At 33.8% G+C, this 13,273-nt stretch overlaps 1 protein-coding gene across 3 annotated transcripts in view; it reads left to right on the top strand.

Annotated features, from left to right (window-relative positions):
* CACNA2D1 (calcium voltage-gated channel auxiliary subunit alpha2delta 1) overlaps positions 1-13,273 on the top strand; it is a 335,419-nt gene that overhangs the window by 293,431 nt on the left and 28,715 nt on the right. Inside the window, exons 19-22 of one of the 3 annotated variants that reach the window (XM_072326871.1) lie at positions 2,931-2,987; positions 7,069-7,125; positions 8,275-8,346; positions 11,505-11,566. In XM_072326871.1, coding sequence (XP_072182972.1) covers positions 2,931-2,987; positions 7,069-7,125; positions 8,275-8,346; positions 11,505-11,566 — 248 coding nt within the window. Of the gene's footprint in view, positions 1-1,605; positions 1,815-2,930; positions 2,988-7,053; positions 7,126-8,274; positions 8,347-11,504; positions 11,567-13,273 lie in introns of those variants that run through there. The other 2 variants (XM_072326869.1, XM_072326870.1) reach the window with 2 other exon arrangements.

Here is a 13,273-nt window from a genome sequence, read left to right on the forward strand (position 1 = left end):
TTGATGTTTTCTCATTTCAGAAGTTTGAGATTTCATGCCTACAAAGCTGCAAAAATCAGGGATGAGCACACACTATTTTTACTTGTATTTTCATATTTGTTTCTTTGCTTACTTTCTGTTTACCAGAGATGAAGCCTGAGCTGCAAAGTTGGGGTGGATCAGAATTCCCAGAATGCTAAGTTTTAATTCAAATTACAAAAGGTCTTTCAGACATAAAATCTATCTAAAGCTAATTATAATGTGATTTTCCTCAAAGTTCAGTAAGCTTTAAAACCCAGATTTCAGTCTAGTTTCTTATCCAGTAATAGTAGTCTTAATTCTGTATGGGCTGATAAATTACATGTATCGCCTTGTAGAAGTTGCCTCCTTAGCTTTGGTGAGATACTTCAAGGTGAATGGCTGAATGTTTTTCAGAAATCAGAACTTCAGTCTCTGTTTTAGAGAAGGATTGCTCCACATCAACAAATCTTCTGTTTAGTGGAATATTTAAAAATGCTTTAATTCTGTGAGAAAGAAATTTTGGGCAGTTTTGTCCCTCTAATTGTTCGCGGTGCACAAATACATAATTCTACAAAAGAAAAAAAGTTAGAGCAGAATTAACTAAGACAAATAAAACCATTGTTGATAGATAGAAATGTATTGATAGTATACAGATTAAAAAAAAAAATAGAATTAGTGATGAATCACTATAAGTATTGGACATCAAAGAACATACCTGCATAGTTCATGTGTCAATATTAAAACTTCAGATTTAGACTGAACAATCTCTGGGCAAGATAATTGCAAGTTCTGAGTACAGAGGCAAGAAAAGCAACTGTCCTCTCTTGTTTGTTCTCTAGAAAGTCCTACTGTAGCTACTGAAAGGATAGCAGACCCCTTTTTCAGTACTTTACCATATTTAACTTCCAAAGGTAGAGAATAAATGAAGAATTCATTTACTTACTTTAGTGATTCGTTTAATTCTCAAGCTCAGGGAATTTGAATTAGGAATATGTCAATTAACTTTCTGAAATAATGAGTATGTGTGAAATCTTTTGCCAAGTGTGTAGGAAAACAACAACATTTCTGTAGATACACATTTTGTTTTCATGATGTGATAAAAAAATAGAAGTTTTGATTTGATGATTATGCTTAGTGAATTATTCTGTGAGAAATAATTGCATCATTTCCTTCCATAGAGATTAATAGAAATTCAGATAATGGCAGCTGGTTTGCCTTTTCTAAATAAAACTAGAATTTTGTTAACAGAAGGAATGAAGAAATGTAGCATTCTTCTTTTAGGTATCATCTGGTGAGAAACTAATGAATATGGGCTCTGTTCACCTCATTCTACAGTGTAATACTAACAAGTAAAGAACTTTTGTAAGAGAATGAAAAGTTCAGTTTGTTCCAGCTAGACCTAGACAGACTGCAGAAGATTACTAGGAAACTGTCATGGTTTCTTTGTGTAGGTGTTTCGATTTTCTTTAATTAAAATTACATAGAATAATATAGATTTTGAGTATGTTGAAAAAATGGTATATGATGTGATGTGTTTTATGTGATAGAATAATGTTTAAATGTAATATTAAGCATATGCATTATTATTGTTGTTGTTATTAACAGTTACACAGACTAGACTTTTTCACTCCCAGTTTGTTTGGGGTGGTGCATGCTATACAGACTGATACAAGAACTACGTTTTAAAACTAAGGTACACTATAAAGAAAGATGTATTTAGAACTCATGGACTTTCTTTAACATGTCATATTAATTTTAGTTGAACATCCTGGTAGCCATTAACGTATTAACTAACAACATCTTAACCCTCTTTGGCAGCAATTTTTCAGTAGATGTAAGCTAAAACATAAGTACGTCTTTACCTTTGAAGAGGTGAGGGTGTATTAAGCTTTGAGTAGTACCTTCTTCTGAATGCCTTTCCTTCTGACAATCTGTTATCTGAAATCAAAACTGGTTCAACACAATATTTTGGGAAATTTTCTTGCCGTAGCATCTCTCTCTCTCTCTCTCACACACACACACACACACACACACACACACAAGCCTTTGAAATTCTGAACTTGTAAATATGTTTCTACAACAGACAAGTTTTTAGAAAGACAGATTGAAAACAGGTAAAAAATCCTCAGAACTTTCCCTTGTGTTTTGTTCTCTGCATGAAAACTATGTTGGAGCATAACACTGGAAATATTTTTTAACCTTTCAGTTTAATACTGTTTTAAACTAGATAAAATATATGTATTTATAATTTTATATTGCACATTTAAACAAATAGTTTTCTGGTTTTCTGCCTATGTACTCTGTGTGTCTGTGTTTTCCCGTTGTCCTGAGAAAGGACAGGTGCCCGTCTCATCAAGTACATGTAACCACTGGATTGAGTGGTTAGTTTACATTAAGTATATGTTAACAAGATTAGTTCTAATTAGATAAGATTTGGAAAATAATAGATAATTCTGGTATTTTTATAGTTTTTTAAATATTAGCATCTTTTTCTTCATTCTCGTTATGGTTCTGATGAAAACCCAACTAATGATATTTATAAAATGGAACATGCTTTAATATGATCCCGTATTTGGTTCTATGGTTTATATTTTTGAAAGTGTAAGAGGAAGATAGATTTAAGAGCAGATAGAACATTAAACAAAAGGTGAAACTCTTATTCCACAATTTAATTGTAGCAGAGAACTGTGGGAGGCAAAGCTCTTTAAACTTAATTCACATTGTTTAAAACTCCTGTTTTTTGTTTCTCTAGACAAAACCTATGTGCAATTCTGATGTTGAGTTCAGAACTCCTGAGCAGAATGAGGGTTACTCCCTGGCTCCAGTACATGTGCACTGGAGAATATAGATTTGTAGGCAAGATTTCACTTCTATAAGTGGTCTGTTTACTAAGTGTAAAAAAGTAAATTACTGCTTTTTTGTTACTTCAGCAAATTGGTGTGGGCATACCAAAAGTTAAATTGAGAAAAAGGAGACCCCATGTACAGGTAACTTTGGATGGAGGTGATTAGTGCGCTAGAATGCGTAGGCCTGGAAATACCTTAGAAAGCTTCTGTCCTGCTTACTAGGAAAAATCTAATTAGAGAACTGTTTACTTTGACAAACAGCTTCCAAAGCATGAAGCCTGCATCCTTCCTTGCTTAAATAATAAAAAATATGTTATTGGCTGTAGTGAAGAGTGTTCCATTAAATTATGATGTTTTACTAATAGGTGATAATTAGAACCGTGCTGCAAAAAAATTATCTTCAGATTTTGAAATGAATGTGTAGAAGAAAAAAAAGAGCATGAGAGAGAGACTACTTGTGCTGGCAATGCTTGCATAAACCCTAAGTCAAGAGAAGATCATTTTAATGATTTTATTGCCAAGTTTAATTGTACAGCATATAACACATAAGAATTTGAGCCATTTAGCTTTTGCTTTTCCAACTGAGGTCAGACTAGGACATATGTTTTACCTGTTATTTGCATTAGATTTCTTAGACTAGAAAATCCAGATCCACAGGATTAACTGCCATCAACTCAGACGGAAAAGGAAATTCAGTAAAATTTAGGTAATGAAATCCCTGAGCAGAAAAAATCTAATGAAATCTCAGTAAAAAGACTTAAATATTACTGGCAAAATAACAAAATTAGATGCAGTAGAAATACAGAAATATATAATGCAAATCAAGCAGCCTGCATAGCAGTACCATTAAAATCACAGTGTAAAATTCTTATCTTGTTCAATTCATTGAGTCTCAAGTGGCTGTGTTTATATCACATCTAGAAGACCACCTCCAGACTAGATTTTTTGTTTAGGTGCTGCAGCATCTTAACATCTTAAAACATCTTAATGTTCAGAGCACAGCTGGTTCCTCAGTTTGTTGTGGTGTAATGTGGCTGTGGCTGGCTTATCCTGGCTGTACCATCTGCTCAGGGGTGTGCAGCTCTGAAGAAGCACTGGGTATCCACCCATGCTGGAAGCTGTTCTTATGATTCCCTCTGGGGCCCAGGATTTTTCTGCTTTCTCACCATTATTTATTTAAAAGCCTAACAGCCAAAATCTTCATCAGGGTCCCAAGTATGAACACAAACTAGATTCCTCACACCAAGAAATAGAATTCCTTCTATAGAATTTGTGAGAATATTGACCTCCTCAAAACAAACATTTATATATATGTATATATATATATTATGTTGCTGCACCAGTTCTGTCTTTCTTCGTTTCCTTCTTGATTTGTCATTGAAGTAATAGAACTCTGCCTTTATTTTTCGTGCTGAAAATGGACTGCATTTTCTCCATTTGCATGCTTCATTGCTAGTGATTTACTTCTGTTTTGTTTTATTAAGTTGTGCTGTGGAATGTAGTGGTGCTGTGCTTATTCTAGTCATCTTGTGTGCATGACTGGATAAACAGAAGAGCAAACTGATCAGTAAGTTTGTTTCTTCATGGCTTAAAATAAACAGTACAAAATGGCAACCTAGGAAGAAAAAATTATGGAGCCCAAATGCTGGTAAATACACATTCTTTGGCTGGTGGAGGGAGGGAGGGGGCTGGGGGAAAAAAAAAAAAAAAAAAAAAGAAGCATTGTGGGGAAACAAAGCCTTCCCACTGGTCTAGGAATCTTCTATTGTAATCTCTAAGAGATTTCTTTGTGCCTTTAGCACATCTCATATTGTATCTCTATATATGCTTGGATAACTTATTAAATATCACTTATAAAGAATGTGTGGTGAATAACATGTCTTTCAAAGAACAAAGAAAACTTGTGAATATCTACTTGAGTTTTGTCGGACTCCTTAACTATGGCTAGCCCAGGTTATCATTTGAAATGAATACTGACCTTGATTTGATGTGATGGCTTTTTATTTTTTATTTATTTTTTCTTTTTTTACCATTTTTTTTCTTCTCTGTTCCTTTGTGTGCTGGAATGGAATGTGAACTTCATAAATGCCACTTCTGCCATGGCAATGTCTTCATGCATGCTGTTTGGGTTTGACCATGCTATTCATTATCCATTGCATGTAAGAAAATGCATTTTTTATTTATTTTTACATTTTAGCACTTTTGCTATTTATATTGAGAGTGTAGAATGTTGGGGGAAAATGCATTAGAAAAAAACTATATAGTATGTATTGAATTAAAATAGATTTTTATTTTTTTTCTATCTTATGTAAAAAGAAACATTAAAATTACTTTGAAGTTATCAGTAGGCAAAAAAATAGCCAGAATCTTTTTCAGAAATCTTTCCAGTAAATAAATATCTTTACTTTTCCATTAGAAGACTTCAAGTCTTACTTGCTAAGAGAGTGAATCATTTCATTTACTCAGAATCATGTTCATTTGTACCTTAAAAACATTAAGGTTCAATCTTCTAAAACTATTCTTTATTGCAATCTTGAAAATAAAGACTAGTGTTAAGCCTCAGATTATTATGTAAAGGCCTCTTTTATCAGTTATTCAGAACAACCTTCTTCCAGTATGAACTGGGAATACATATATAAATTGTAATGAAACATGCTTTCATAGAAATCACATGTACATTTGTCATGTATCTTTGCCAGAGTATATTGTCTAATTCTATCATTTTCTAGCATAAAAGGAATATAGACATCATTTTGACTGAAAGGACTTCAGCATGTCCCTTAACATACAATAGCTGTATCACTGAAATCCCCTAAAAGGTTCATTGTCAGAAGTTACAGAAGTCCTGATATACTAGTATCAGCAAAAGACATGTTCTGCGTTGCAGTGATATGTTCTATGTTGCAATTTTCTAGAAAAGAACCAACACTTGTTACATATAAAACTGTGCCAATGCAGGAAAAATAAAAGAAAAAAAAGAAAGGGGAAAAACAAAACAAAACAAAACAAAAAAAACAACCAACCAAACAAACAAACTTTTGAGGTCTTTCCATATGCAAAGCATCCCATTACAAAAATACATGTATTATCGATCAGAAAGAATGCAATAAACCTTTTTTTTTTCTTAATCTCATTTAAACTAGCATATTTAAATGATTAGATAATAGATTCTAAGTTACTTCTTAAGATCCTTCATTAAATGGATGTATTAACTGAGTGATGATAATTGAGGGTTTTTACACCGTATTTAAGATTAGTTAATTATATTTGGCAGCACTACAAAGTCTAAGGGGGTTAACCAAAATTCCTTAAAAAAAAAAAAAAAAAAAAAAAAAAAAGTAAAGTCAGGTTTCAGACAGTTTATGTGGAAGACAGCTCTGTTCAATTAAATGGGAACTGCAACTGAGAAGGGAGCAGAGCCTTCTGGGTTGCTGAAGCTAGTTCAGCAAAACTGGACCCAGCACCAGAACAACATGGAAGATACATACCTCTAGCTTGTCTGTGCAGGTCAGCATCACAGTAGATAGTGAGCATCACAGCTTCCTTGCATCTTAAAGGTGCCATGTCACAGAATTTCTGTTGTAGGTTTCCATCTCTTAAATGGAGAATACAATCAAGAGAAATGCATTCAAAGCTTCCAGGTGCTCACAATAAAAGTAAATTGTATTTTGTTATAATAAATCCTTTGTTACAATGGCTGTCTCTTTGAGTCTTGAAACAGTCTATTCCCACCTCAAAACAGAAAGTCTGCACTGTTGCTTTTGGCAAAATTGCAAAGTAGTACAGTTGTCCCATGCTAATTGTTAGTTAGAAAGCTCTCCCAGTTTTCCCTTTGCAGAGTCAGGATGCCTAATGGACAATTAATCTCTGAAGCTTCCCCAAACACTTATTTTCTCACCTTACTGTGGCAGAACAGCAGCAGCAGAAGCAGCTTCCCAACACCCCCCACTTGACAGACTGTGGACAGCCACTAGTTGTTAGGGATAATCGGATTTTCTCCTGCTTAATTAGCCTCTCCATCCAATGAAATAAAATAATTGATAAAGGCATAATTCTTCATGCTATAAGAGATAAAAATAAATGGTAAGTAAGCCCAGTTAAGTAGCTTACTTCAAAATGAAGGGATTAGAACGATTTCTATGGACCTATGTGTAACATTACAGTACTCACTCTCTAATATTTGATTATTTAATATCTTCTGCTTCAGAATCCTAAATCCCAGGAGCCAGTAACACTGGATTTTCTAGATGCTGAACTGGAAAATGATATTAAAGTTGAGGTGAGACTAACTGGTTTCTTAGTATCCGCTGCTGCTAATATTTTACTGTATAATACTTGAGAAGAAATACATGTTACAGATTTTTAATGGGAATCTATTTTGTCAAAAGAGAATCAATTTAAAATTTCTAATGATTGTAATCTTATAGAGTAATTGAATTACAATGAAAGATTACTACAAATTGAGCCCAATATTATTCTTAAGCAAAGACGATGTGTAATATTCCTTTCATTTTTGGAATTCACTATAACTACTATTTAATAACATTCATTCAGTCTTCTTTATCAAGTGGTATTTATAGGGATGATAATATTTGTAAAATGTTTATAAACAAGACAATTTTTAATAGGACATTAATATATTACCTGAAATATGTATTTATTTCTTTATTTATTTCTTTATTTTCTCTGCAATGACAATGATTTTGACTTATGCAAACTTATTGCTGTACTGGAACTGAAGAGGAACTAAAAAATCAAGTTACTGAAAATGTTGACAACAAAACTAACTGCTGTATTTATATATTTCCGTTAATAATTTTATAATACATTCTACAATCTTTCTCAAAAATGTTTATTAACCTTCAGACATAGAATGTGGTTTTATTTTAGCATTTTAAAGTTTCAAATAGGCATATATTCGATTTGAAAATGATCTTTCCTGGTGACAAAAGTCAGCACTTCTTGGTATTTGCTGAGTTCTGCCTTCATTTTCTTAGAACTGCTGCTACAAAAAGAAATTACTGTCAGACCGGTCTGAAGAAGGTGTTTGTGAAACAGTGCAACTAGCTGAATCAGATGTGCTTGGAAGCACTAGAAATGCTAGGCAAAACTCATTCTTGTTCATACAGAATTCATACTTTCCCTATTACAAAACATCAGGTGTTTTTATGAGATTGTCTTCATATGGAGAGTATACCTCAACTGCTTTTTTGTAAGTCTACTAATTCAGAAAATATTTTGATAAAGCGACTTCTAATTAGAAAAACCAGGAAATAGAAAACTTTAAAAAAGAAAAAATGTTGTGACTCCAAATGCATTACTATTTTCTGTGTTTCTATAAAATACTTTCAATCATTAAAAATATTAATCATATTATTTTCAGCACCTAGTTTTTAATTTTAATTTCTTTTTTTTTTTTTGCCAATAGATTCGGAAAAAAATGATAGATGGAGAAAGTGGAGAAAAAACATTTGAAACTTTGGTCAAGTCCCAAGATGAGGTAAGACAGACAATTACATTTATTGAAGCAAAAAAACCATCAAATTCTGTGAAATGGTGAAAAAAATGTTCATTTTTTTTATGCTAGAATACATTCTTTTTTCCACCAAGATTTCCTGTTTCACTCTATTAGAGTAAAATAAATAATGTATTTACGATAGATAATTGTTTTGATTGTTGATTCCTTTGATACTCGGGCAGTTTTGATGAGCTTTTATACTTCGTTTACCAAAAAGTAGACCCAGCCTACTTTTTTGTGTAAAACTCAAAACCAATACTTAATTTGTTTACAGAGATGTTTGAGAAGCAGATAGATAGTTTATATTTTAGTTTAATAGAGAAAGTAGTGAGAAATAAATTAACATTTATATGTGATAAATAAGGCCAATTTGGGATAAGCCAAGTCATTTTACATCTCTTTTGTACTTTTGCTTTCTGATCTTGTGCTTGTTGAGTTCTTGCTAATTTCATGTCCAAAATCTTCACTCCTGACAGACCAATCTGAGTTTCTCTAATAAGACTGATATATTTCATAGCAATAGGAAATACTGAAATATGATATGGATCCTTACATGTATACCTTTCTTCTTTGGAACTTTAATGAGAAGAAATAATAATCAGTTTTCCATCTTGAAGATAACTGATGTAATGAATTATCACAAGAATATGAAGGAAATATCAGATAGTACACAACTCTTATGTGTATTATACTGCAGAGTCTAGGTAATTTGACTCTGTTATTCATGATCTTCTTTCTGATACCCTACTTAGAAAGTGCAGGACCTCATAGACTCCTGAGTTGAGAATTCCAGTGGGGGTAGACAAATGTGAGTGAGCAATGATGGTGGTAATGATGATCAAGTAGACATTTAAATGGCAGTGATGCTTTCCTACTTCAGTTTTTGAGTCATGCTGACTTAACTCAAACTTGACATATTTAAATTGCCCAGCTGCAAAGCACATCCATAATATTCAGTCCTTATACTTAGAGTCCCACAATCACCATAAACATGCCCACATTACTTCTGTGTACCAGCTTTGCACAGCTTTTCACCTCTTCTCTTCTTCTAAAGAGGCCTGGATTATCAGTCCCTATGCCTTCAGCTAGACCTCTTCTATGTGCTTTCACACAGGAAGGGCTCCATTGCAGCCCTTTATGGAGGCTTTACAATCTATAGAAGAGTGCCATTCTGTGGAAAAGTTCCACTATTGGAGGATGGTGAACAAACAGGGCTTTTGGGGCACAGTGGGGATAAGCCCCATCCAATGTCAATTCTGCTCCCTCTCCTGGTGTCATGAGCCCATCTTGTCTGAGGAAACTATTGCACTATACCTTTGCTTTGTCCCTTTGTTCTGAAGGGAGGATGTTATTCATGACCTACTGTTGAAGACTAGCCTGAAGTTGTCCTGGAATCTGTGTTGGGAATAAACTGCTCCTGAATGGGGTGACTTACAAAGATATGTATGTCAGACATATATAGATCTGCACTAATGGTTTGGTTTAGGAGAAGTTTTCCAAGTTTATGGGTAAAAAAAGGTTCTGTTTGAGATATCAGAAAAGCAAGAAATTAACAGTCAAAAAATTATATTAACATTATTGGAATTATACAAGAAGTTGCATTCATGGCAGAGCCTGCATTTCTCAGACTTTGTGGTGCATTGTGAAAAGACCAGAACAGTCATTCCTACAGCAGTTTACCAGAAGAGCAAGGGAGGGGAATCATTCACAGGGGAAATGCTGACATCAGCTACAGCATCAGGAACAACATGATGTTCCTGGGTGCCTGAGAATGTGTCAGTCAAGCACAGCCCAGACCACAAACTGTGTTTGAATAGAATATCTTAAGCTTTTTGTTCCCAAATATTTCAAGAACCAAATGAAAGTAATTACCCTCTACTTACCTTGTATTGTGGACCAAGATTTTTCCTCTGCTTGGACCCTCAGAGAGAAGGGAGCAGCCAGAGCTGACTGGCAATGGTGACTGCTTCAAACTATTGCATTCTCCCAGCTCCAGGCTGCTAGAGCCAGAATAAAGCTGTTTCAAACTGTGGGCCATGCATGAGCTGCTCATCACTTAGTATTTGATAGCTTCATATATTTTCTTATAAAAATGGCTGATGTGGCCTGTTACTCTGTACTGACAGTTGCAGTCTTGAGGCTTGAAATTGATGTCCTTTTTGGTTTGCTTTTTTGTTTAAGTTTGCATTGCTTCCCTTTTGTATTGCAGCTGGCCCCAGCAGTGTCCTGGGAGATGACCTCATAGTACAACATAGAAACTGGACTCAAAGCAAGCGTGGGTGGGGTGTGCTGGAGTCTTCCAGGGCCTTAGGGTCTTTCCAAGTAACAGAGAAGATGCCATAGAAACAAAAGCATTGCCACATTTGGGCAGATGGGGTAGGCAGTAGTGCAAATTGAAGGATCACACAAACTGAAATAATGTGTAGGTTCTTTGACAGTGACCAACTAGAGTAAGATAAAATCAGATGGCTCAGTAATAAAATAGGCAAGGGTAAATGGGAACAGACATATGAGGATATCTAATATACAGAGTTGTCTTTGGAGGGAGCTTTCAGCTAATTTGCCTTCAAACATACTCAAAGCAGTGATGACAAGAGCATTTCATATGAGCCCTGTTCTTCTCTTCCTGCCTTTCCCACCTTGGAAACTGTTGTTCTACTGCCAGTGTACACCTAAAAACCATGGCAGTATGCATGATTTAGAGGTGTCACTGCAAGTTTCAAGTGTTTAGCTATTCTTGAGCTCAAATAATAGTATACTCACATTATTAAAAATAAATAGGATCATAAGGTTATCTGTTTACCCATCCTTCTACCTTGCATATGAAGTATACCAGGGCATTATCCACTTATACACGCATCTTTTTATTTTTATTACTTTTCCCAAATGATCTACGCTATCACGCTGTACTGAAAAGAAGCAACCAGGTAATGAAAGGGCTTTGAATCATAAAAGTCAAAAAAGACACCTCTTTTTCATTACCTTGGTCATTTTCGCACTTTTGTTTTATTACAGTGAAAGAAAGGTCATAGACATACACTTGTGATACCTTTTATCATTGAATGTAGTGTTGCAGTGCTAAAGCTGTTTCTTTAAGCTCTGGAATTAATAATTTGTTTCTTCATTAATATTTTTTGTAGAGATATATTGATAAAGGAAATCGAACATATACATGGACTGCTGTGAATGGCACTGATTACAGGTAACTCATCTCTGTTCTCTGACTTTTGTCTAATTAAATGCCCTTTTCATTTCTTTTGGTTAGTATTTATTATGTTACATTTTCTATACTAGTTAAGTCAGCAAAGTCATATCACCTGTGGGATTTGCTGGGTTACTTAACCATCCGCAGCTCAGAATTGTGACTCTGCTTAAGGATCTCAGTCTTCTTGCCAACTGCTGAGATTAACAACTGGTGCATTTCAGAGTGCAGGAAAAAAAGGATTTTATAGTTGAATCTTAATTTCTCATACTTCCTGTATCACTATCTACTTTGATTCTTAATTGTACACTTTCTCTTAGATTCCTCATCTTATTCTATAATTTCTTTGCACTGCCTCTATGTTCTTGTTTTTAATATGCATGTTAGAAGATGATACATTTTCATCTAAATAAAAAAAAAAAAAAAAAAAAAAAAAAAGAAGAAGATATTGTTCTGTGCAAATCTTTTAGGTGTTGCCTATATCATGACATTCCTAACCTACCTGCCTGATCTTAGTGGAAGGAATTATACTACTGATTATACATGAATTATGTATCTATTTGTGACAAATTTGAACTAATATGACCAATATTGCTCTGTATATGAAAGTCACATGTGAATGGCAGAAGGAACAAGTGAAGGGTTTTGTAAAAGCTTTCACCCCTTGAATGCAATACTGTTGTGAATATCATTTCAGACTTATTTAATCACAGAGGTTTAACTAGATGGTACAAATTTAATGATATACAGCAGTTCACAAATGAGCTGGTTTTCTGCTATGTTCTATACAGGCGTACAGCCAGTATGAATGCAGACATGAATTTGTAAGCAAAGCCAAACAAAGCAGTTTTAACAAGTGAACATAGATATAACATTTTATCTTTTATTCATCACTCCGTTTTTATGATCTGTTACTTCTATCATTATAATCAGTGGGAAGAGGATTTTATTTATTTATTTATTTATTTATTTATTTATTTATTTATTTATTTATTTATTTATTTTTATCATAGTATGCCATCTAGCAATTGGTAAAGAATTACATTTGATTCACATGCATTAATTCAAGCTCCCTGGCTTGAGATTCAGCAATAAATCCATAGAGTCACATTGCAGCAAGCCTATTACCCATAAAATTATAGATTTTAATTAGCAATTTCTGTTAGCAGTAACTGCTAATGGCAAGTAAACTGCAAGTGATTTCCCTAGAGGAGAATTCATAGAAGGCTGTCACCAAATATACAGCGATTTCATTTACATGTGCCATTTAAATAGGCTGTATCATTAAAGGTCATCTAATATATGGTCAATTGAACAACTTCTTTTTTAATGTTAATTTCTGCATTAGAAGCCACTGCAGTTCTGCATTCATAAAAACTAAAGATGCAGTATAGGAGATGATACCTCCCTAATGATGATTTACACCACTTGTCCTTTACATACCTCTTTTAAAACTGAACACTTCTCACTTCTACATGTGTATAGAATTAGTGGCAAGAAGGAATGTTGTTTCTATGTGTTTGTTTGTTTTCAAGAAAAAAAAAAAAAAAAAGTAAAATAAAAGAAATCATCTGCATTGCAAATCTTAAATTACTGGAGTGTGATGTTCAAAGGTTATTAGAAGTGATCTCATGATTCTGAAAAATACTGTGCAGCTTGAAAGTAAAGTGAATTTAAATACTGCTAAATATTTTTGCTCCTAATACA

Source organism: Excalfactoria chinensis, chromosome 1 (genome assembly GCF_039878825.1).
Source record: "Excalfactoria chinensis isolate bCotChi1 chromosome 1, bCotChi1.hap2, whole genome shotgun sequence".
Lineage (NCBI taxonomy): Eukaryota > Metazoa > Chordata > Aves > Galliformes > Phasianidae > Excalfactoria > Excalfactoria chinensis.